Source organism: Clavelina lepadiformis, chromosome 5, assembly GCF_947623445.1.
Source record: "Clavelina lepadiformis chromosome 5, kaClaLepa1.1, whole genome shotgun sequence".
Lineage (NCBI taxonomy): Eukaryota > Metazoa > Chordata > Ascidiacea > Aplousobranchia > Clavelinidae > Clavelina > Clavelina lepadiformis.
Window position 1 is genome coordinate 2,940,957 of NC_135244.1, and position 21,332 is coordinate 2,962,288.

The 21,332-nt window shown below is 35.1% G+C and overlaps 1 protein-coding gene across 4 annotated transcripts; it reads right to left on the reverse strand.

Annotated features, from left to right (window-relative positions):
• Window positions 1-249: 249 nt before the first annotated feature.
• Window positions 250-21,259, reverse strand: LOC143458821 (phospholipid-transporting ATPase ABCA1-like). Of its 4 annotated transcripts, none has more exons than XM_076955698.1 (49): window positions 20,940-21,256; window positions 19,344-19,442; window positions 19,104-19,197; window positions 18,714-18,867; window positions 18,378-18,493; window positions 18,008-18,126; window positions 17,585-17,815; window positions 17,314-17,481; window positions 17,023-17,162; window positions 16,614-16,702; window positions 16,288-16,460; window positions 15,927-16,100; window positions 15,626-15,802; window positions 15,302-15,404; window positions 15,037-15,148; window positions 14,564-14,761; window positions 14,250-14,364; window positions 13,992-14,101; window positions 13,753-13,860; window positions 13,374-13,485; window positions 13,031-13,212; window positions 11,786-11,995; window positions 11,334-11,564; window positions 10,895-11,121; window positions 10,467-10,600; window positions 10,210-10,287; window positions 9,385-9,502; window positions 9,162-9,285; window positions 8,955-9,085; window positions 8,702-8,815; window positions 8,219-8,369; window positions 7,816-7,968; window positions 6,644-6,783; window positions 6,431-6,544; window positions 6,017-6,134; window positions 5,737-5,926; window positions 5,285-5,454; window positions 4,971-5,142; window positions 4,473-4,634; window positions 4,228-4,299; window positions 4,014-4,137; window positions 3,836-3,941; window positions 3,517-3,714; window positions 3,016-3,230; window positions 2,720-2,916; window positions 2,041-2,237; window positions 1,827-1,953; window positions 1,436-1,549; window positions 250-1,313 (listed from the first exon to the last, which is right to left on the reverse strand). In XM_076955698.1, the coding sequence occupies exons 2-49, from the start codon at window positions 19,404-19,406 to the stop codon at window positions 1,275-1,277; spliced, it is 6,864 nt and encodes a 2,287-aa protein (XP_076811813.1). In that variant the 5' UTR covers window positions 19,407-19,442; window positions 20,940-21,256; the 3' UTR covers window positions 250-1,274. The 4 variants fall into 4 exon arrangements, 2 of the variants coding, with proteins under 2 accessions (XP_076811813.1, XP_076811812.1); XM_076955697.1 differs by having other exon boundaries at window positions 8,219-8,372; window positions 20,940-21,255; XR_013117704.1 differs by lacking the exon at window positions 250-1,313 and having other exon boundaries at window positions 2,084-2,237; window positions 8,219-8,372; window positions 20,940-21,259.
• Window positions 21,260-21,332: the final 73 nt, after the last annotated feature.

Genomic DNA, 21,332 nt, shown 5'->3' on the forward strand with positions numbered 1-21,332 from the left:
TTCAGTAACAAGGGATTGAAACTTACAAATGAAATTGTTCGTCAGTTGATTGAGTACAACAAAGTAATTTTTAAATCTGCTGTTTACAATAAAAATTCTGTTTGAGAAACGGCCAAGCCTTGCGTTGCAACAGAAATTAAACTGATCAACTGGATTCCATGGAGAACATCTGATTACATGAATGTCTGTATGACGCTTCTAATCAATAGCATGGACAAGAAAATGGATGAAAACGTGGTATTATGGCAGCAGTCAGACAGTTGTGTTCACTTGTATTCTTCGTGTCGGTTGCGTAAGATTACAGCTTTTGCATTTAGTTTACTGATTATGTTAATAACGTTGCCAGCAAATGTACATACCAGTATTTTCCATTCAAAAGTTACAGTGCATTGTTAGCATGACCAGGTATTATTTTGTATTGTGTGGTTAAAATATAATATCTTAGATGGCATTAAAATATTGAGAAAAGAATTCAAAGCGTTAAACAACAGCTAAAGAAATGTTTTGGTACCAGCTATGTTATCATGGAAAAGCTGTCTATTGAGAAAAAGACGCTGCATTTACTACAACACACAAATGTTTAAGAAATATATTAATACTGTATTAAATATCGTTTGACAATCTACATTGAAAATCGCTCTGATATAAATCAATAAAGCAACTATGTTCAACAGCACAGTCAGCTTGGTTAACGGGTGAAGTTGCCGAATATTTGGCATCGTTACCAACATTAAGAGTCTGTAGTAGCATTTTAGGCAGTTTTGAAAGGGCAACACGGCGATTGTGACGAAGGTCGCATGCACCCAAGACGTCACTATAGAAAAAGTATAAATAGTTTCGGTCCAGTGCGCATGTGACGTTAATTTGCGATGGTTTGTTAATTTCTGATGAAGTGAGCAATGCCCTGTTGGATAGTCCGAGTATTGGAATGAGATGCGTTAACAACTACAGTGTGCTAAACTACGACGATTCATTGATTACATGTGACAACGGAATGGGTATGGGTGTTAGTTTAACTACAAACGCACATAATCGTTTCGACGGATCGTTTCTATATTAAACTAAAGAAGTAAAACGGTTGCAGATAAGGAGATTTTCTAAACACCAGCACAATCTGTTGGACGACAATGGCGACTCTCTCTTTCTCACTCCATGACGTAAGATGGTTCTCTCTCTTCTACCAGAGATGATTCCGTTCTGCAAGGTCAACCTCTTTTTTTGAAAGATCACAGTCGGTTGCAATTAAGCAACATGGCACACCGGAATTTGCCTTGCTAGGTCTCCTTTTGAGTTTTTGCAAAACTGACAAAAACCTGAAAATTTGACAGTCAAATTATACCTTATCATTTGTCTTACGATGAATAGAAAAGCAAACGTCATATCTTAAACCAAAAATTTATTTATTGTAGCCTACTGATTTCTTGTATTCACTCACTTCATCTAAAGTAGTCTGACTTAGTGAGTAATCTTGAATTTGCATTTCGGATTTATTTTCTTCCAAATCCTGGAACAACTTCGATAAATTGGTACTCTCGGGTGGGATTTGATACTGAAATAAGCAAAATAAAATCATGATTACTTGTTTGCCCAAGAAAAAAAATAATGTTTTCCTTGAAACTTATAGGCTACTGCTGCTCTTATGGCAAAGCTTAGAAAATATGCAACTAGACCGACACTGTTCATGCAGTTACTGCAAAATAGAGATAACAAAAAACACATGTGTTTTGCAATTCCTGTTACGTGGTTTAGCTGACATATTGGCTCATTAGTTTGCGTGCAGGATACACTGAAACCAACGATCATCAAGATTTAGGAGAAAAGCGTACCATTGTCGTGTTGCTATGGCTTTCCTTTGGAACAGCATTGCAAATGGATTTGATGAAATCATTAACTTTGCTTAAGTCAGGATTCAGGCCTCCCACTTTAACGGTTAATGTGTATCCTTCGCCGTATCTGTGCAAACGTAACTTTAAGGCTAGCATGAAAAATATAATTCAACGTCAATGAACGAATGGTTCATGTTATTATTATTATAGTCACTTGTTCTTGAGATGCTGTGGACTTCCAATACACTTAAACTGACCGTTGACCATGATAGCCAGCCTCGTGCAAAGGGCCTCGCATTCTTCCATGCTGTGTGACGTGAGGACGATGCATCTACCGCCCTTCACTGCCTCGGCGATTCTTCCCCATAGAAATCTCCTTGCCATCGGATCCATTCCAGCAGTTGGTTCATCCTAGACAGAAGTGATTAACAGAGTCTGTTCGTATCACGTCGTTTGTTTTTCGCCATTGACAGTATGGGGAGAAAAAGGGTATCTTGTCACTAATAGCAGCGAGGAGGACGTGTATGCCCAACAACGCAGTCACGGGGATGGCCATAAAGTGTTGTTTGAAATTCGGCTATCTAAGCATTTGTTTTACTTGAAGCAGCAAACAGCAAAAATAAACATTTCACCATAATTAAGCTATACAGCTAACTGTTATAGACAGTTTTAGGGTAATATAATTTTAAAATTAAGGCAAGTAAAAAGGTTTCTACAGTTGTTAGAAATTGATTTGCAGTTAGATTAAGAACACAAGAAAGTTGGTTCAAAGTCATACATGAAAGGAATATTAAAACAGTTCAAAATATAAGATTGTTTGTGAAAAAATAGCCTATTGTGACAGTCAACAATATTTTAACTGATAGCCTACGATAAAAGAAGACAGTGTCTACCAGGAAGACGATAGGCGGGCATCCGATGAATGCGATGGCAGCGGAAAGTTTGCGTTTGTTTCCACCACTGTAAGTTCCAGCAGGTTTATCGGCGTACATCTTCAACCCAAACTTGTTGATGGCCCAATCAGCAACGCCATCTACTTCTTCTGGTGGCACACCTCGAAGCTTGGCGTAAAATATCAAGTGCTCTCGACCTGAAAAGGTATGACTTTTTAAGAGGAGATTCAACAAAATTTAAAGTAACTTAGTCTTAATAAAATGGAGAAGTGCGTCTCATGTAACGACATCATCACCTGTTAGTCGATTGCACAGAGCTTCAAACTGCGGACAATATCCAATGTTCTGCTGAACTTTTCTCATTTTTTTCAGGATGCTGTGTCCGCAAATCAGGGCATCTCCAGCGGTAGGTACAACGTCGCCAGTCAACATTTTGAAGGTCGTTGTCTTACCCGCGCCATTTACACCGAGTAAACCGAAACATTCACCTTCTGGCACTCCAACACACAACCTGTTTTGAACGCATAAACACTCTAACAGAAAAGTATCATTTTTACACAACCAATATGCTTCTGTCAAAAAATGCACACAAACGCGATAAGCATTTGTTACAATTTGTTAACTTATTTACAGTAATGGTTAGAAATTCTCGTTCCGTTAAAGTGATGCAAAGATTTCATTAACCGAGAATAAAATTCTTTAATATCTATATTTATCTATTATTTACCTATACATTTTGGGATTTTGGCAACACATTAAATGCTATACGCAATAACGTAAACAGTACACATACTCACTTGTTAACTGCAACGAACTCCTTTCTCGTTCCTCGCTTTTGGAAGACTTTCGTAAGATTTTTAACTTGCAATACGTCGCCCGTTTCGCTTTCGAGTAATCTTCGTTTTTCAGCAATGACGTCATCATCTTGTTCGTCTACAATTCTAACCACAAGTGATTCAACGTCACTTCCTCCTGATCGACGCCCAATAAAGAACCTGAAAGTAATCAAGCTTGGTACTTCCTTTGCCAAGTCAATACAAAAAATTTGCCACAACGAGCAGAGATAAAGGGGCAAAAATTCAACTATCCACAGGTTACGATTAGAAAGTCACTTACCTGTATTGTAGAATAAGGGTTAAAGTGAAACATAAAACTCCTTCTATGGCAAGCGCAATTAAGCTACTGCGCACCAATTCTAGAGGTGGAGTGAAGACAATGATATCTACAATGACAATAAAAGTTATACAACTTGGTGCACAAATTGCTTAACTTCTCATACGTTTCAAATCTGTACCGAAATTTGCCAAAATGTCCGCTAAAACTTGATTGAGAGACATCTCAAAGATTGCGCGTCCCATGCAGTATTGGGGTAAAAAGAGCAATGCTGTTTTCAGTTGAGGATTCTCACGCGAAATTGCCTTAAAAAAAACAAGGCATACCTGATTCTATGTAATATAAGTTGTTTCAGGATAAAAACTTCACATAACATGTTGGCCGCAAAAACCTACCTCAACGATTAGACTTGCTATGCCTATGGAGAGGTTTACACAGGTCAGCACGATATAAGCAGTGCTTGGTGTCTGGATAAACACACATACAGAGACACCGGTCAGATATTTATATAGATACTCTACCATACGTGTAGCTGTTAACCGCAATAGTTACAGCACTTTATTTTGGAATTACAAATGCAATCATACATAGAAAAGTTTTTGCCAAAGAAATAACTGTAAGAACTGAAAACTGCTCATACCTCGAAGAAAAAGCTCGCAACGTAAATAGTCGGGATGATTGCAAAACCATAGAGAAGCAAAAGATAGAGGAAGCTGGGAAAGTTTTGCTCAGACACATAAGCTTTCGCATCGAAGGCAAGGAACGTTAGTATGAGAATGAAGACTGACACGCAATAATTGACCTGCACAATGCAAAGTATACGTTATTGATAGGTTATTGCTGCAAGTCCTTCAGACAGTTTTAGGTAAAACTTAAATAAGAAGATCAAAAATATCTATAAGATAATAAAAGGACAAATTAATCTCTATATGAATTTATATTCACATATCGATCCTAATAACGTTAAAATGAAGTTTTTCTTCTAAAATGAAAGTTGAAGTTGAAGCTTTGAATGTTTCTGTTTGAATGTTTTTCTATTTCTGTTTTCCTGAATGTTTGAATGAAATTCTAAAATGAAGTTTTTCTTTTTCATATATGAAAAAGTCTACGAATTTTTTGACTTAAAAACTAGAATTACCATGTCCCACATGAAGTTTGCTATCCAGTATACTGACTGGTTGACGCCGCTAACAAACTGAAGATGTTTCGATTTGGTGACTTTCTCCTCGATCAAAAAGAGAACAAAACTGGCCGGTATAAACGATAAAGCAAATATAACTGACACCGTCATTATAGCGATGGACTTATATCTAGCAATAAAAAAATTTAGGATAATAGCGAAACTGTCATCCGTACAACTAACATAATACAGCATAGATTATACAAAAACGCCGATGAATTTAACTTATATTTCCATTAACGGAAGAAATTCTCTCCACGAAAATAGCTTACATTGCATCAAAATCTAGTAAAGATGATGAAATGTTAAAAGGATGATTGACAACGACAATCCCATAGTCTGAAGGGTTTTCCCCGGGTGGCAGCAAAGAGCGTAACGCGGCATTATTGAGAATATTCAACCAGGTCGGCATCGCGTGGTATCCGTTGTTGTTATACCAAGCCTAATTGCAATTACAGTACAAATAAATAAACTCAAATAACTGAAGTTTAAGAAACCATCAAAAAACATCCAACAATATGCCATCATTATGACAGTATATGGAAATTTACTGAATAAGAGAAGTTTGCATATGATTCTGAGTCACTCGTAGTTTGTTTTTCCCAATCTATCTACATATCCGTACTGCGGGATAAATGCCATAATTTTGTTGAAATACGTTTGTTTCGAGGACAATATTGAAAATGCGGTATGCACAAAAAATATAGTTATTGTCTGATTTTACCTTGGCGTTATCTGTTCGTGCCAAGGCCTCTTTGAATGCAATAGCAGCTAATTCTGCGCCTGAAGAGTTTATTGAAATTGAACCGATGTTGGCTTCAAAGATGCGCAGAAGAAGAAGGATTTGATTTGAATCCAACGATGAATGGAAAGTCTCTCCTACGGACAATCCACCGTAACGATTTTGGTAAAACCTAAAAACAGAAAAACGTCACAATCAGCCCAATGTTTGCGTTGTCGCTCGATGCGCAAAGATTTTTATAAAATGGTGACCCTGCGCTCACCGATCAACTGTCTTCACCAGCCAGTCAGAAAGGTTACGTCCGGTCATATTGTACATCCAATCAGAGGTCTCGGTCAATGCACGAGGTGTGGGCTCGCCACCGGCACCGTTGACACATTCTGAAAGTTGATTGTAGACAGTAAAAAAGGATTATGCTGAAGACAAAATCCAAAGATTAAACTGTAAAATCAATGTAATAACAGAATTCAATTTTTCAGCTAAAAATGAAAATCATTTTTAGAACAAATGGAAATATAATACATCAATAATTACGATTAAAGAATGACAAATTAATTATTTGTGGTCTTGATTTGGCAGCAGGTTTAGAGCCTGCGATTGAATTTTTGTCTCATGCTAGTCCAGAGGTAAAAATTGAATTTCTCATTTCATATTTTTTCTAAGTATGTTTTCTCGCCTGCCAGAACCAAAGGGCTTTGATTGTCCATGCAGACGCACTTTTCGACATTTTCGCTCGTGATAAGCTGGCTGTAACCCTCGATGTCACCGTGGAGCGTTAAGTTGGAAGATTCTGTCAAAATTGAAAATATTATGTGGTAATAATTCACTAATTCAGAAGACACAAGTAATGCGAGTTTAATTCTGTGCTCTATCTATAAGGTATATCCACCATTTCCTTGATTGCAATAAACTTCTGAGTTGCCATAGTTCTGCACATTGTAATCGTTGACGCATCTCATTCCTATGCTTGGACTATTCAACAACGCATCACTGACATTGAGGGACAAGCTGTTATTTGGCATGTTGTTGCTGAAAAACATATATTGCACCTGCTAAACCTTCTAGCAAATGCACATATTCAACAAGGTCAGAATAATTCGAAAATGTGGGTGGGTGGGTTAAGCCTCTTTTGAGGGAAAGTTGTCATGAATTCTGCGCTTTTGTCGAGATATCATAGTAACATAGTTTGTTCACGAGCATTTAAATTGTTATCTGCATGTCGTGCGAATAATACTAAAGTCACAATCTTTTTTTAGTGCTTTTTGCTCCGTGGCAAGGCCATGAGCCCCACCATGGTAGTTTTACTCTTTTACGAAGAAATTTAATAAAGATAATAATTAGGTTTATCTGTAATAAACACTAAACTAATTTTTGTTTATATTGTATTTAACGTAATTTGTGATTGGTTCATGTAGTATTGTAGTGTGTTAATTGTCATAATTAGCCCTTATTCCAACAGAATTCTTGTGCAGATCTGATGATATTATAGTGTTATTAGTGTTCTATTTCGTGTGTTTAACAACAAGCGCTGTGCTACATTTTGGTCTTGTTTAATATAAGCGACCCGTTTTTTTACTTCCGAATTACGTCAACCGTTACCACAACGCACAAAGCGTTCTTTCTCTACGGACAGTATAGTGTTTGCAGTGACACCGAATGCATCTCTGACATGTTTTCCCAAAACAGTAACCGTTTCGTTGTGAGTTGTGACTCAATAATACAACTATACTAAAGAGCACGGTCAGTTTGGTTATCGTACTGTGATGCTCAACTAGTCTATCGGTGGTTAACGAACACGCATATCCACGGAGTCAGATTAACGAACAATCAATAATTAATTACAACCAATCTGACCCCGTTGATATGCGTGTTCGTACTCTAAATGCACCAACATTGGTCTACATACTGTAATTTATAGTAACAATAAATACACCGCAGACAACAATCACAAAAAGTTGGTTTTTCTAAAATGTGATAATTTAAAGTTACATTAGAACCGAGAAAAATTCAAATTTACGCATATCTATATCCGGTCTATATCAAAGTCATGTCTGACCATACCTGAAAAAAGTGTTTGTGTCGCCGTACATCCACGGTTGCAGTTCAAGAGGTGGATAATTGTTAACTCTCAAACCTTCGAAGACAATTGCTAGCGCGATGGCAGTAGACAGAGGAGGAACGATGAACTGGGCGACAATGCCTTTAAGGTTTTTTCTACAAATATGACGTAAACCCAACCACTGTAACTCTTGAATGTAACCAAATATCTTAAAATAGCAAATATCCTAAAAATATCTTAAAATATTAAAATCAATAATCTAAAATGTTGTAGAAATGCTTCAGAAATACTGGATACTTAAATGTATTGCTTTGCTATTTGGTTTTGTTTTAAATGCAGTTTGTCTTTCCCGCTTGAAACAGATAGTTAAAGTTCAAATATTGGGAACCGTAAATCTAAAATTACCTGGCATTATGAAATTGCTTTACAAACAAAGCCATGAATTGTTGCCAAATCAACTTTTTTCCACTGACTCTGTGCGTGCCTATTCCTTGTGAACCATAATCATTTATAGCTCCACTTCTTTCGACATTTCTTTCTTCTTCTTCAGATACAGCTTCTTAATTATTGTCAAACAAAGTTATAAATAAGCGTGTTGTTATACTGCGACATTATTGCCTAAGCAGTGGCTGGTTTTTTTGAAGATTACTTAACGTACATATTCAAATAGAATGGTAAATATCACAAAATTGAAAATTTTTAAGCACATGCAAAATACATGTGATCAAATAATATCTGAAACGTAGAAGTTACCGTTAAAATCTAACAAATGCCGATACAATATTCGGACTGATCTCAGGCCTAAAATCCTAAATAACATATAGGTTTTCGTACGTGTTGTACATCGCATACCAAGTGATATTCGTATGTGTATTGTTACTAGTATACCTGAGCTTGAGCCTGTTACTGTTTCATTGTCCAGCGTTTGATGTGGATATTGGTTTTCTAAATATAGGGCGTGTCCTGAACGCATTTTACGACGACGTGGTATGCAAAAGCAACCTGTGGGTAAAAATGTATTGATATGTTGATAATGTAATGTAATGTAATGTAATGATAAGGATTAGATGCTTTCCATCAACCGACAGGACAGGCTTTTCAAGATTTTAAACAAGTCACCTTCAAAAATAAAAATACTCACAGTTTGTTTTTTCCTCTTTTTCCTCTTCGTTGCTTTGTTCAGCAACATTTAAAAATATTTCTTCCAGACTTGTATCAGTCAAACCATATTTTAAGCCGCGATCATCCAATTGAGATAGCAAGGTGCTATAACTGCATTTTTACTTCGTTAGACATTAATATAATTAAAAAGCAGAATGTAAACATAAACGTTTTTAGTAGTTATTACCTTCCATTTGTTTGAACTTGATATGGTAAAACAAATGCTATCTCTCTTGACTTTTCTTCTTTTAATTTTGCAGTTGGGATTATGTTCGATACAAGTTTTTTTAGACTCAAGAATGTACTCTCATCTGGAAGCAAGATGTAAATTCCAAAGGTATTTCAAATATAATGAATCGAAGTTAAGGAAAAAATTACTCTAAAACGCAATATAATCCTGTTATATAGACCAGTTATTTGGGTTGATGAAGTATTCGAAGTGGTTGCAATGGATGTCATATCTTCAGAAATGACACTTGCAGATGATAAGCTTCTGTTTGTTTCTGAAGTACTGCTTCCATGTGAATGCTGCATGACAAAAGAGTTTAATGTAATTATCACGATGCAACGTAGTTGTGCTAAGGGGAGTCACTCCGCCATTGCTTTAGAACATACGTGTCAAACTCCCGGCCCGCGGGCCACATCCGGCCCGCTTTACAATAAAACTTGGCCCGCAATGTTATTTTATACATTGAACTATTTCCGGCCCGCGAGATCATTGTACAGTATAACTTACTTTTTTCAAGCAAGAAACAAGAATATTACAAATCGCACAATACAGCAGCACAGCAGTTGCCCCACCATACGATAGAATAAATCGATTTATTCTAACGCTTGCAATATGGGCTGCTTTTTTCTTTATTGTTTGTTAATTCTTTAATGCTTTTGCAAGGAGATGAATGAAACATAATGACGTAAGAGGAAAATAATCAAAAATAGCCCAGTCAAAAATCGTCAAAAACATCAAAAAAATTTGGTGTTGTTTCGCTGCCTGTTCCAATTCATGTACTCCTGTCACGAAACGTTCAATCAAGTTTTATCCTTACGGCCCGCGGCGTTAAATAAGTTTTGACTTTTGGCCCCTGGTTCGATTGAGTTTGACACCCCTGCTTTAGAACACTCTATCCTATTTAACAATGTTTTCTGCCACCTCAGATAAAGTTGAGAATTTTAAATCATTGTTAAATAATTAATTTCATTCAAGTTCTTTACAATTTGATTATTTGAGATTTCACCTTCACAACGGTCAAGTAATATCCAACACCGAAGCAACTCTTTAAAAATAGAGACGATCCGCAGCACTTCAACCTGCCCTGAAATTAATTATAAACAAAACATTAGTGACTATGGATTAACACAGTTAAATAATGAAAGTGGGGAAAATAACGAAATGGCTGTATTTTCAGCCAGAGACTTTAAAATATTAAGCTATATGTATATTAGGCTATAAAAAAATGTTTTGAAATAAGGATTGGGTTAAAAATAATTATACATGAGATATTATGGCAATTCTATCGCCCAGTAAATCGGCTTCATCCATGTGATGTGTTGACAGCAGAATGGTGCGGTTAGCGCGATATGAGAGCAGAAGATCCCAAATAGAACGACGAGCATAAGGGTCCACACCTGGTGTCAATAAATCAATGTACGATTTAACAGACCGTTTACTACATTCAAAGTAATTTGACTCAACAAACAGACAACTTTATCTCAATTCAACTATACAGCGTTATAAACTAATTGAACAAAATTGTTTAAAACAAAATTTCATTGTTTTCCCTCATTGTTTCATGATTGCTGGCTTATTGTTATATTGTTTGAACAGTTTCATTGTTCACTATGTATTGTTTCATTATTCATTGTCTTATTCTTCGAGCAGTTTCAATGTCCATTGTTTCATTTTACGAAACAAGATATTACCAGCTGTGGGTTCATCGAGAATGACGCATTTTGAGTTTCCCGAAAATGCCACAGCAACTGACAACTTTCGTTTCATGCCACCCGACAAATGCCGGGACAATTCATTTCGCTTGTGGGAGAGTCCAACGTCAACAATCATTTTTTCTGTTTCTTTTTCATCAACACTTGAACCTCCTACGGCACGTTTCAGTCCAGCATAAAATTTTAAATGTTCCAAAACTGTCAGGCTAAAAGTGACATTTAATTTTAAATGAGTTATAACAATAACAACAGTTTCTATGCAAACAGACACAATTAAACGTACTAAATCAAAAAATGATTAGATTCCGAACGTATTTTCTTGTAGCTTACACATAGGTTTACAATAAATCAAATCAACATCATGCAAATGAGGTTATTGTCAAACTAGCGCATTGCCAGTTAATTGCCGAAAACTTACTCTCCGAAAAGTACATTGTATTGAGGGCAAAAACCGAGTTGATGTCGTATTTGGTCCATGTCATTTCGAATGTCTTGTCCATAAATCCAAGCTGTACCGGACGTTGGTGTAAAGAGCCCCGTTAGCATCGACATGGTTGTCGTTTTGCCTGCTCCATTATGGCCGAGAAATGATGTAATTTGTCCCTCATAAAAGTTCATGGACAAGTCATCAACCGCTACTTTGCCATTACTGAAAAACAATTTCTGGGTAACTATTTTACTAAGTTTTCAACCAGTAAGCCTATCACTAATTATTGTTATCACAAATCAACTGCTTCGGCGTAACTTTGATAGTCGTGTAAAACCCCGACCATTGACAGAAATTCATTTAAAGCTTAAACAGACTATGATTTCCAAAAGAAAATTTTCGCAAACTGCTTATCTTCCTCGCCAAAAGTTAAGAGTACTTACTCGTAAACTTTCCTGAGATTGTGAATGGAGACACCAAGTTTTAAATCTCTTGGTACATTCTCGACTTTTGCATCTGGGTTAATTTCAGCAGCTTTATGGTTATCACCGCCATTGCTGATGGTTGATGTTTTGCACCAGTAAGACTTAGTCAGAAAAAAGTACCATGGCTGGGGTACACCATACGTGCCAGGAAAAACGTTTTCTATATACCTACAGTACAAACACAATGTATAGACGCATATGGTATTTAAGTAAAAGTTTTATAAAGCTATTGTTATTGGGATGCAATTGTACAAACTATTGACTACTACAACTACTATAACTACTACAACTACAACTACAACTAAGCTTACAACTACAACTACAACTACAACTACAACTACAACTACAACTACAACTACAACTACAACTACAACTACAACTACAACTACAACTACAACTACAACTACAACTACAACTACAACTACAACTACAACTACAACTACAACTACAACTACAACTACAACTACAACTACAACTACAACTACAACTACAACTACAACTACAACTACAACTACAACTACAACTACAACTACAACTACAACTACAACTACAACTACAACTACAACTACAACTACAACTACAACTACAACTACAACTACAACTACAACTACAACTACAACTACAACTACAACTACAACTACAACTACAACTACAACTACAACTACAACTACAACTACAACTACAACTACAACTACAACTACAACTACAACTACAACTACAACTACAACTACAACTACAACTACAACTACAACTACAACTACAACTACAACTACAACTACAACTACAACTACAACTACAACTACAACTACAACTACAACTACAACTACAACTACAACTACAACTACAACTACAACTACAACTACAACTACAACTACAACTACAACTACAACTACAACTACAACTACAACTACAACTACAACTACAACTACAACTACAACTACAACTACAACTACAACTACAACTACAACTACAACTACAACTACAACTACAACTACAACTACAACTACAACTACAACTACAACTACAACTACTACAACTACAACTACAACTACAACTACAACTACAACTACAACTACAACTACAACTACAACTACAACTACAACTACAACTACAACTACAACTACAACTACAACTACAACTACAACTACAACTACAACTACAACTAAAACTACTATTACTACTGGTTATTCGTGACAAAATTACCACGTTAATAACATATAAATGACTCCGTCCACCACCAACATAATCATTGATATGAGGAAGTTCATTTCATCAAACGAATCAAGACTGCTGGCCCAGTTTGAGAATTGCACACCTTGTCCTACTGTTTCAAGTTGTGTGAGATAAGCTGTCCCGTATCCAAGGGCAACGGGAGAAAGCAAGCACTGAATGAATTGTTGGAATTAGATGAAATTACTTATCATAAACATTAAACAGTGACCGTTTAGACACAACGTGTTTAATTTGAGGTGAATATTTTTAATTTACAAACTGTTCAGAATAATAGCAAAGTATTCAAACTTTAAACCTACGATTTACAACTTACAGCAATAACCTTGGTTGTCAATGACATTCGATCCGCCAAAATATATACGACATTGTATGGAGTGTACGATATAAAATATATTAAACCGCCGCATGCTGCAGCCAAATTTGCACTAAAAATATGTAAAACAAGTAGAAATTGCAGATATCTGAAATTGCTCGTTTTGTTTATGCAACAAAAATTTAATACACACTTTAAATAGCTAACAAAACTAAAAATCATTTTTTTTTTTCATTTGCACAGTTGGAAGTTATTTCGTTTGCAAGTTTGAAAGTTTAGACAGACTTTGTATAATGTAATAAAAAATATGTTTATTGCAAACCATGCTACAGCAAAAACGTCCTGAAGCATCTGTATTTTTGCTGTAGATTTACTTTACCTTGAAAAGAAAGTGCAGATTAGAAAAGACTGCATGATGGTTGCAAACGCAAAACAGCACAGCCATAAAACCAAAATAAAAGCATTGCTACGAGGAGTAAGACTACCGAACATTGAGATCCGAAGTTAGTCGGAGTGACACGAAAGTTAATCAAAAATTATAGCTAAAATATCACATTCTCAAATTGTCTTCAAATTATTTGAGTTCAGTCGACATGAAAAAGTGAAAATTAAGCAAAAACCTTCAAAACGATAGTGATCAAGAGAATGGAAAAGAACAGCAGAATAAAAGCGTTGATGAACCAAGATAACCGGAGAACAAGATTGCTCAGTCCCATCATCTTCATGACCTGGACGGTAAAAGGAATATTGCATTAAAGTCCTTTTCTACTTTTATACTTGTGAAAATTTAAATATTAAACATCGTCAAATAATAATTATTAAGTGAGTAAAAGTAGTTTAAAAAAAATTGAATGAAAGAGTTTTTGGGCAATTTACCTCTTTCAATCTTTCTTCTTTTTCATAGACTATACTTTTCATATTGACACAAACAGAGTAAATAAAAGCAATCGTCATGATCAGAGGTAAAAGAATAGCCAGGCTCTCCATAAACCTTTTAAATGAATGATAATGTGAGTTGCGGTTTCAATTGGAAAACGAAAAAACTGTTACTTCTTACGAAATACAACAATTTTAAAGCATTTCGAGCTTAAGTATACAGTAATGCATTGTTGTAGCAAAAACTGAAAGTAAAATTGTATCTAAAGCAAGAAAAAGTTTTGTAGATTGTAACGTAAACGTTTATTTGTTACCGGTCACTTGTGTGGCAAGGATATGGCATTTGCTGGAGATACTTGCCAAATGTCAAGTTATAAAGTGATTCTAAAGACTTATTCTGACCAATAGATGTCAAAACAATTGCGTTTTCAATGAGATCTTGCATATGCACAAATCCATTGATATAGTACGTAACATCAGTGATGCCAGAACCAGGTCCAGGGATCCAAAAGCTAGTATTACAAAAATGTTGTCATTTTCCAAAAAAGTGCAAAACATGGTTAGCTTATGCAAATACTTGTCATTTGATATTTGATCACATACTTTATGATCGCGAGTGACAGCAAACTATAACTGCATATTGCATAAATAACCCGATTTTACCGTTTCTAAAAAGGCATTTAGTTTTAAACCAAGCCAGTGCTTTGAGAAATATGAGTGTTATGACAATTCACAAAAACCATTCATAGATAAACCTAAATTTTGAAAACTGCAGTAATAAACTTACAATTTTCGAATGTGTGTTGTTTTTGTAGCGATTTTGGCATTTTGGCGGATCTTGTATTTGACAATCTTTGGTAGAGTGACGTCAGTAGCTGTGGGGTTTTCAAACACAATACCTTTAAAATTAAAAAGTCCATTATAATTTATGCATTAATGTTTGCTATTGAACACACCAAATAAAGAAAAATTTCACAATTACAACTTGCTGTATACTCAAACAGCGGCAGTTGTTTCAGAAATAGTTTTAATTTATTATTTTCTGCACTCACTGCCCCATAAATCGTTTTTATTCATTAAAGTAGCGGAATAATCGACTAAATCTTCTTCATTGTCGAATCCTTCAAACTTGTTGAGTTCAACACAACTAAGAAGCTGAAGACAAAAAAGCGCTGACTCGGTTCGTTCTTAACAGAGTTCCGAAATGTGAATAGTTGATTAAATAAAGCTCATTTGTTACGATATTGGACATTTCCGTTACAAATTTTATTATAAAAAGCATTAAGTACTTTATATTCTATAAAAACAAAACAAAAAAAATAAATTACAGACAAGACGAGCAGACAAGATCAATTAGAAACAGCCTGTAATCTTACTCTTGTAATAAAAATAATGCTGTCATTAAGTTGTCGGTACGAATCCTTCCAAGTGGTGATTGAATCATTCGGATTGTCTTCATTTGAAAGAAAACTATCTAATTGTGCAAGCGTTTCCACAGTATTGTTGAGCTGGTCAGATATGGACAACAAGGTTTCAGATGCATTTGATAAAATCTGGAATACAAAATTTTATCAAACTTTTTACCAATTTTTACCGTTTGTTTTATGAACACATAAGGGAGCTTATATACAGAGCACATAATAAAAAAGTCATAGGTTAGGGAACAAATTATTTTACTGAAAACACTGCAAAAATGTCGTCATTAAGAAACTGAAATAAATTATTTAGTGGTGCATCCGATTGATCTGTGCTGTTTGTTGATGGAACATCGCTTAAGTCTTTCAGTAATTCAGCAACAAGCCGAGTATTTTCTGCTAATGATTTCAAAGTTTCAGTTGAATCAATTAGACGCTGAAATAAACAAAAATTAGCCTTAGATAGAAAAGGCTAAACAAAGGAAGGTATTTCTGTATAACCTTAAAATAGCCACTCATGTAATACTTTACATACTTGAAAGCGGGCGAAAACAATCAACGCATCTACAATCACCCATCAATTAACGCACAACGTTTTCAACAAGAAACAGTTTAAAACTTACTCTTAAGGATACGGTCAAAGTACCAGTTTCCAGTAATTGGTAGAGGTTAGGACCGATTTCAGTTTCCCAGTTTTCACCCATGGATTGAAACAGTGCTATTGTTTCAAATGTTGTATTTGCGCGTTCGATGATAGACTTCACCAAAGTTGTGTTTGGATAAAATGGAATTTTGCCTGGTGAAAAATGAAAAAATTTTTGATTGTATTGTATAGAAATTTATTGATTTCATAGTTGTTCATTCGTGGCATAACTTTACTTCTTTTAGAATTTTTTTATTTTCAGTTTTTAATATTATATATATACATGAAATCTTTTGCAGTACTCACCTGAAACCCATGGTTTGAAAATGTACCAAGCTATGCTTAGCTGAGTGTTTGATGCAAATAAAGCAAAGAGCTTCGAACAGAACCTTACACTACACATAATAATACATTGCAAAAATGTAAATTGTTTTAATGGCAACAAACCTTACATTATTGCTGTACTTTGAATCAGCTTTAAAATTAACACTGTTTAGTTTGTTCACTACAGTACTACATAAATGTATGTTGAAACTTACAACATTTGTGGCAAGTGATATTTTTTTACCTATATACGAGCAAAAATCAAAACTTTACAAACGCATAAATGAGAGTTTATTATTAATTGGTTACTTTCCGTGGTTTAGTGTTTCTCGTAAAAATGTAAATTTATTTTTGATAAATTGGCGGCGCCTCTTCAGGTCCTTAAGCATACCTGTTAAGTGAAGACCATTCTGTTAAGCTTCCCAAGTCTATTTGATTTGAACGTGAATTGGACTTATTAGATGAAGAAGCTGATCTTGACATAAAATCCAAAGGATCTACGCTAAAACTTTGCTCGGTTCCACATAATTTCTGCATATCAAGCAAGTGAAGATGAATTAAGCAACGCAAAACAAGTTTAGATTCAATGCTTACTTCAAGGAAAAACTTCCACATTTTTTCCTGAAAATATCATAAGAGGGCGATGAACTACTGTATGTTTATGACGTAACCATTTGCTTACACTGTATGCTGTTGAAGGATCAAAGTTGAAAATGTTTGTAGTGGTGACACTATTTACATCTTCTAGAATTTCATTCAAAAATCCTTGTAAGATCAATAATTCCTCCAAGTAATAATTAAATCGATCTAATATCACAGCATATTGCGTTGCATTGACCAATGGCGCCTCCTTCAGATTAGAATGCGTGTTACATTTGAGAATACTTAAGGTTTGTAACCTGTCAAATTTATACCATAAATTAAATCTTTTTTTGATATACTGATTTCTTTACCTGAAATGATGATGTCACAGATGCTAATAATGATGCAGCTTCAGATAGCACATCGATGCTATTTTGAGTGAAATCAATTATTTCTGTCACTTCCACATCTGTTAAATTGCACAGTTCTCCTGAGGCAGCAGTGACGTTGCTGGAAGAATTTGGAAATGCAAATATTTGAAATAAAATTGCTTCGCTGCATGAGGTAAGTGTTTTCCCTAATTGCGTTGAGACGAGGTAGACCTATAAATAATAACATGCTTGAAGTTAACTTTACTTTAAAATTTTTTGTTACTCTTCATAGCATGCACCAAATAACTGTTTAAACATAGAGAACACAATTTCAGTTTTGAAGCAAAAACTGACATAATACAATGTTCGTCAGTACAAGTATGCACAGCAAAAAATCTGAACTTAATTTCGTAGCATGTTTACTTGAATCAAGCTGACATTCGCAGATAAAATCGAGTTTGTAACATCAGGTGAGAGTGAACGATTTGTCAGCAGAAAGTTCTCGAACGCAGACACATCCGGAATAAAATTTGATAAAGCAACTAAAACAATCCATGAAGTAACGATATATCAATTCACCAACACAAAAAGTACAACCTCAAAAATAACTTTGGTTTATGATACAAATTGAATCTCGAAAGAAGTCTTTTGAGAGAAACAAAGTTATATGGCTGTGATAGGTTTTTAGATGTGGACTTAACTATGAGCAGTAGTAATCATGTAAATAAATGTAGTGATCATGAAAATAAATAAATAAACGAATGTAGTAATCACGAAAAATATCATGTTTCACCTGGACTGACAATAGCTTGTAATGTTCCCAGGTCATTTGATATCTGGGAAGTGTTTAAATTGATCTCTGTGTTCCCATTCAAAGTTTTATACAACCTGATCAAACTGGATAAAGCACTAAAATAGAAAATACGTGGTGGTGATAAACTCTTAGTTCAGCTAAGTACCATTTTACCGTCTAAACAAAATAATCAAAATTATTAGGTGGAAATATTTATTCATCAAACGGTTTGGACCAACTATTATAAATATCACAAATCACAAGTGCACACATATAACGCAAACCATAAATACTGATATAAACTCAAATACCACAAAAACATGAAAAGATGTTTACCTTTTATTGCTCGAGGTTGTAAAAGGTTCGTTTATTTGTCCTGGTACCTCCGATGCCACCGTTGTACCAAAACATGGATTCTGTGAAGCACATACAATGCTCTTGAACCATGGATAGAGACCAGCGGATGGCATGGCCAACGCCTGGTAATGACCTGACATACATAAACTCATAAATGTTGTAACTCACGTCATAATGTCATATTTTAGTCGATAACGATTTTGACGAAATCGTTTGACTCAAAATAAGGAAGCTACCGTTATAAACGCTAATAAGTCAAAAAAGTTGACATAATTTTAATCATGATATTATTCACCGCACAAGCGCCTAGACATTTAATAATTGTGACACATTAATTGACAGTTAATTTTGCACAGATCTTTAACTCACATTCGTCTCTTGACTCCATTGCTTCATTTTTTCGCAGAACAATCAGCACCCCAAAGACAAGAAGAGGCGACAGAATTTCAAGTAATGTTTGTATCTTAACAAATTTTCAAAAGCACGAACAAAAAGTGAATCAGGTGTTAACGAAAATCATCACAAAATGTTCATTGACAACTTTGATCTTTTTCTACACATTTTCATTATACTTACTGATCTGTGCATGGAAATATATTTATTGCTTACCCAGTGTCTTTTTCTTAATAGCAAATTCTTCCACGATAGAAGATAGAGATGTTTCCAAAACATTTAAGTGGCGACAGATGGATACTTTTGAGTGCTTTTCTGAAAGTTTCAACGATATCCGAAATGAAAGTCTTAAAGCCACACACAACTCACAATAACCTTTAATCTTAAGCCACGCTAAATTGTACTGCTTTGGTAAGTGTTAAGTTAACACAACTTATATGAAAGTGTTGATATTCTCAAAACACCGATTGAACATTAAACAGCATATGGACGGTAAACCGAATTGTATGTTTACAATTTCACAAGCCCATTAAAGAAAGCAGTTTCAAGGAAAGTCTATTGTTGTAAAATTTCATTGTTGATTGTTTTGAGCCGTCGGACGTTTTGTTTGCCGCACAACCGTTTTGAAATAATTAGGAGGGCGTTGCCCATTGTGTAAAGCAGTGGTCTTCAACCTTTCTTGTAAAATAACGACACTTACATAATCACCACTTCCTTAGTATTAATTAACTTTTATCGAAAGTGCTTTTGTTTGTACGACTCCCATGTCAATGAAATTGTGGCGGTCAAGGCTATACAAAGTAGCCATCCCGAATTTAAGAAAGAATCTCATTCATTATTCGGAACATTTTACGTTTATTCTGGCGACCTTGTGAAGTACACATTTGGTGGGCACGTGCTTAAGTAAGGACAGAAAAACGATTAAGTCAGTATTCTTAGGCCTATATACATACGTTGGTTTCGTTAAACTCGGTTTCACATAACTTAAACGTTTAAATATCATATACACGAATATTAATCAACTTATGACGGCGACCATATTACTGTAGCTTTTACTGCTCTGATACGTATTTGTCTATTATGATATCACTACGACACTTTGCGTAATTTTTGCTGGTTACACTCGATCTCTCACCAGCTCTTAATGCGGTAGATCTCCTGTAGCTTTTTGAGTTTACGTTTTATTTTTGGGCGCGTCCTCGATTTGATGTATTTTAATTTAACTGATTGAAGTCACTCTGTCTGTCTACGAAAAATGAATACATGCTGCTGTGTTGGCTGTTCAGTCCACCTTTAATTCTTAACGAAGTCATTGCCCGGCCTTGATAATATTTTAGTAATACGCCTATCGGTAATGATGATTTTTGTTGCAGTTATGGTATTTGATTAAAAATCAGTTTACTAGCTAGACTTTCACGATTCAAATTTCTGGCAATGGTGCATATGTCAGATCTTACAACACGATTAAACACTGACCAGCAAGCGTGCAACTTACTGGGTAAGACATTTTTACTGCCATGAATGACGTCAAATTAGATTCATTTTTCAGTCAAGTTATATGTATGTCGATTTAAGTCTCGAAGCTAGCCTTAATATTTTATTAGCTTTTTATATCTGCTCAATAAAATTCCGACTAAGACTGAAAAAAATTTTAGTATAGGTTTCTTTCTTTAGATCGTTTGTTACAGAATTTTTATGTTTTATAAAAAATCCTTTAAAAACTATAATAGCACCTATCAAAGAACTACTAACTTGAACTAAAGTTACAAAATTTGCTCAACAACGATACACATTTTCACTCCCTTAACTCACCTTGCTGGTTCACAACAAGCTTTCCAGTATGCGACTTGTTAAGCGGATAAAATATTATTGCAATAGGGCTCCGATAAGAAACAGTGTACCTGCTAGATAACTATAGTTAGCTTGTACGGGTAACTGCTGTGGTCTAGGAAATACTGAAACCTGCCGAAACAATATTACGACAACGAAGATGGCAATATGACAATGAAGATGATACTAATACGAAAACAGGTACTGTATAACACTACGTATTGAATGTGGTTTGTTTGTCATGCTGGTTGGGCTTTTGATAAAGAGCGGACAGCGTTTTTTTGTCGGAATATAACAATACACAACAAACACAGAAGTCACTAGTGGATATTTTGGTTTTAAAGTGGTTTTGAGAAAGGACGGACTTGTGTTTTT

Bases quoted from the DNA above. Each gene is read 5' to 3' on its own strand.
- LOC143458821 (XM_076955697.1), bottom strand. From the start codon at position 19,406: ATGTTTTGGAAACATCTCTATCTTCTATCGTGGAAGAATTTGCTATTA. The intron at 14,365-14,563 runs GTAACAAATAAA...TTCATTTAAAAG, and splicing joins CCTTGCCACACAAGTGACCG to GTTTATGGAGAGCCTGGCTA. The intron at 6,784-7,815 runs GTATGGTCAGAC...TATGTTTTTCAG, and splicing joins GACACAAACACTTTTTTCAG to CAACAACATGCCAAATAACA.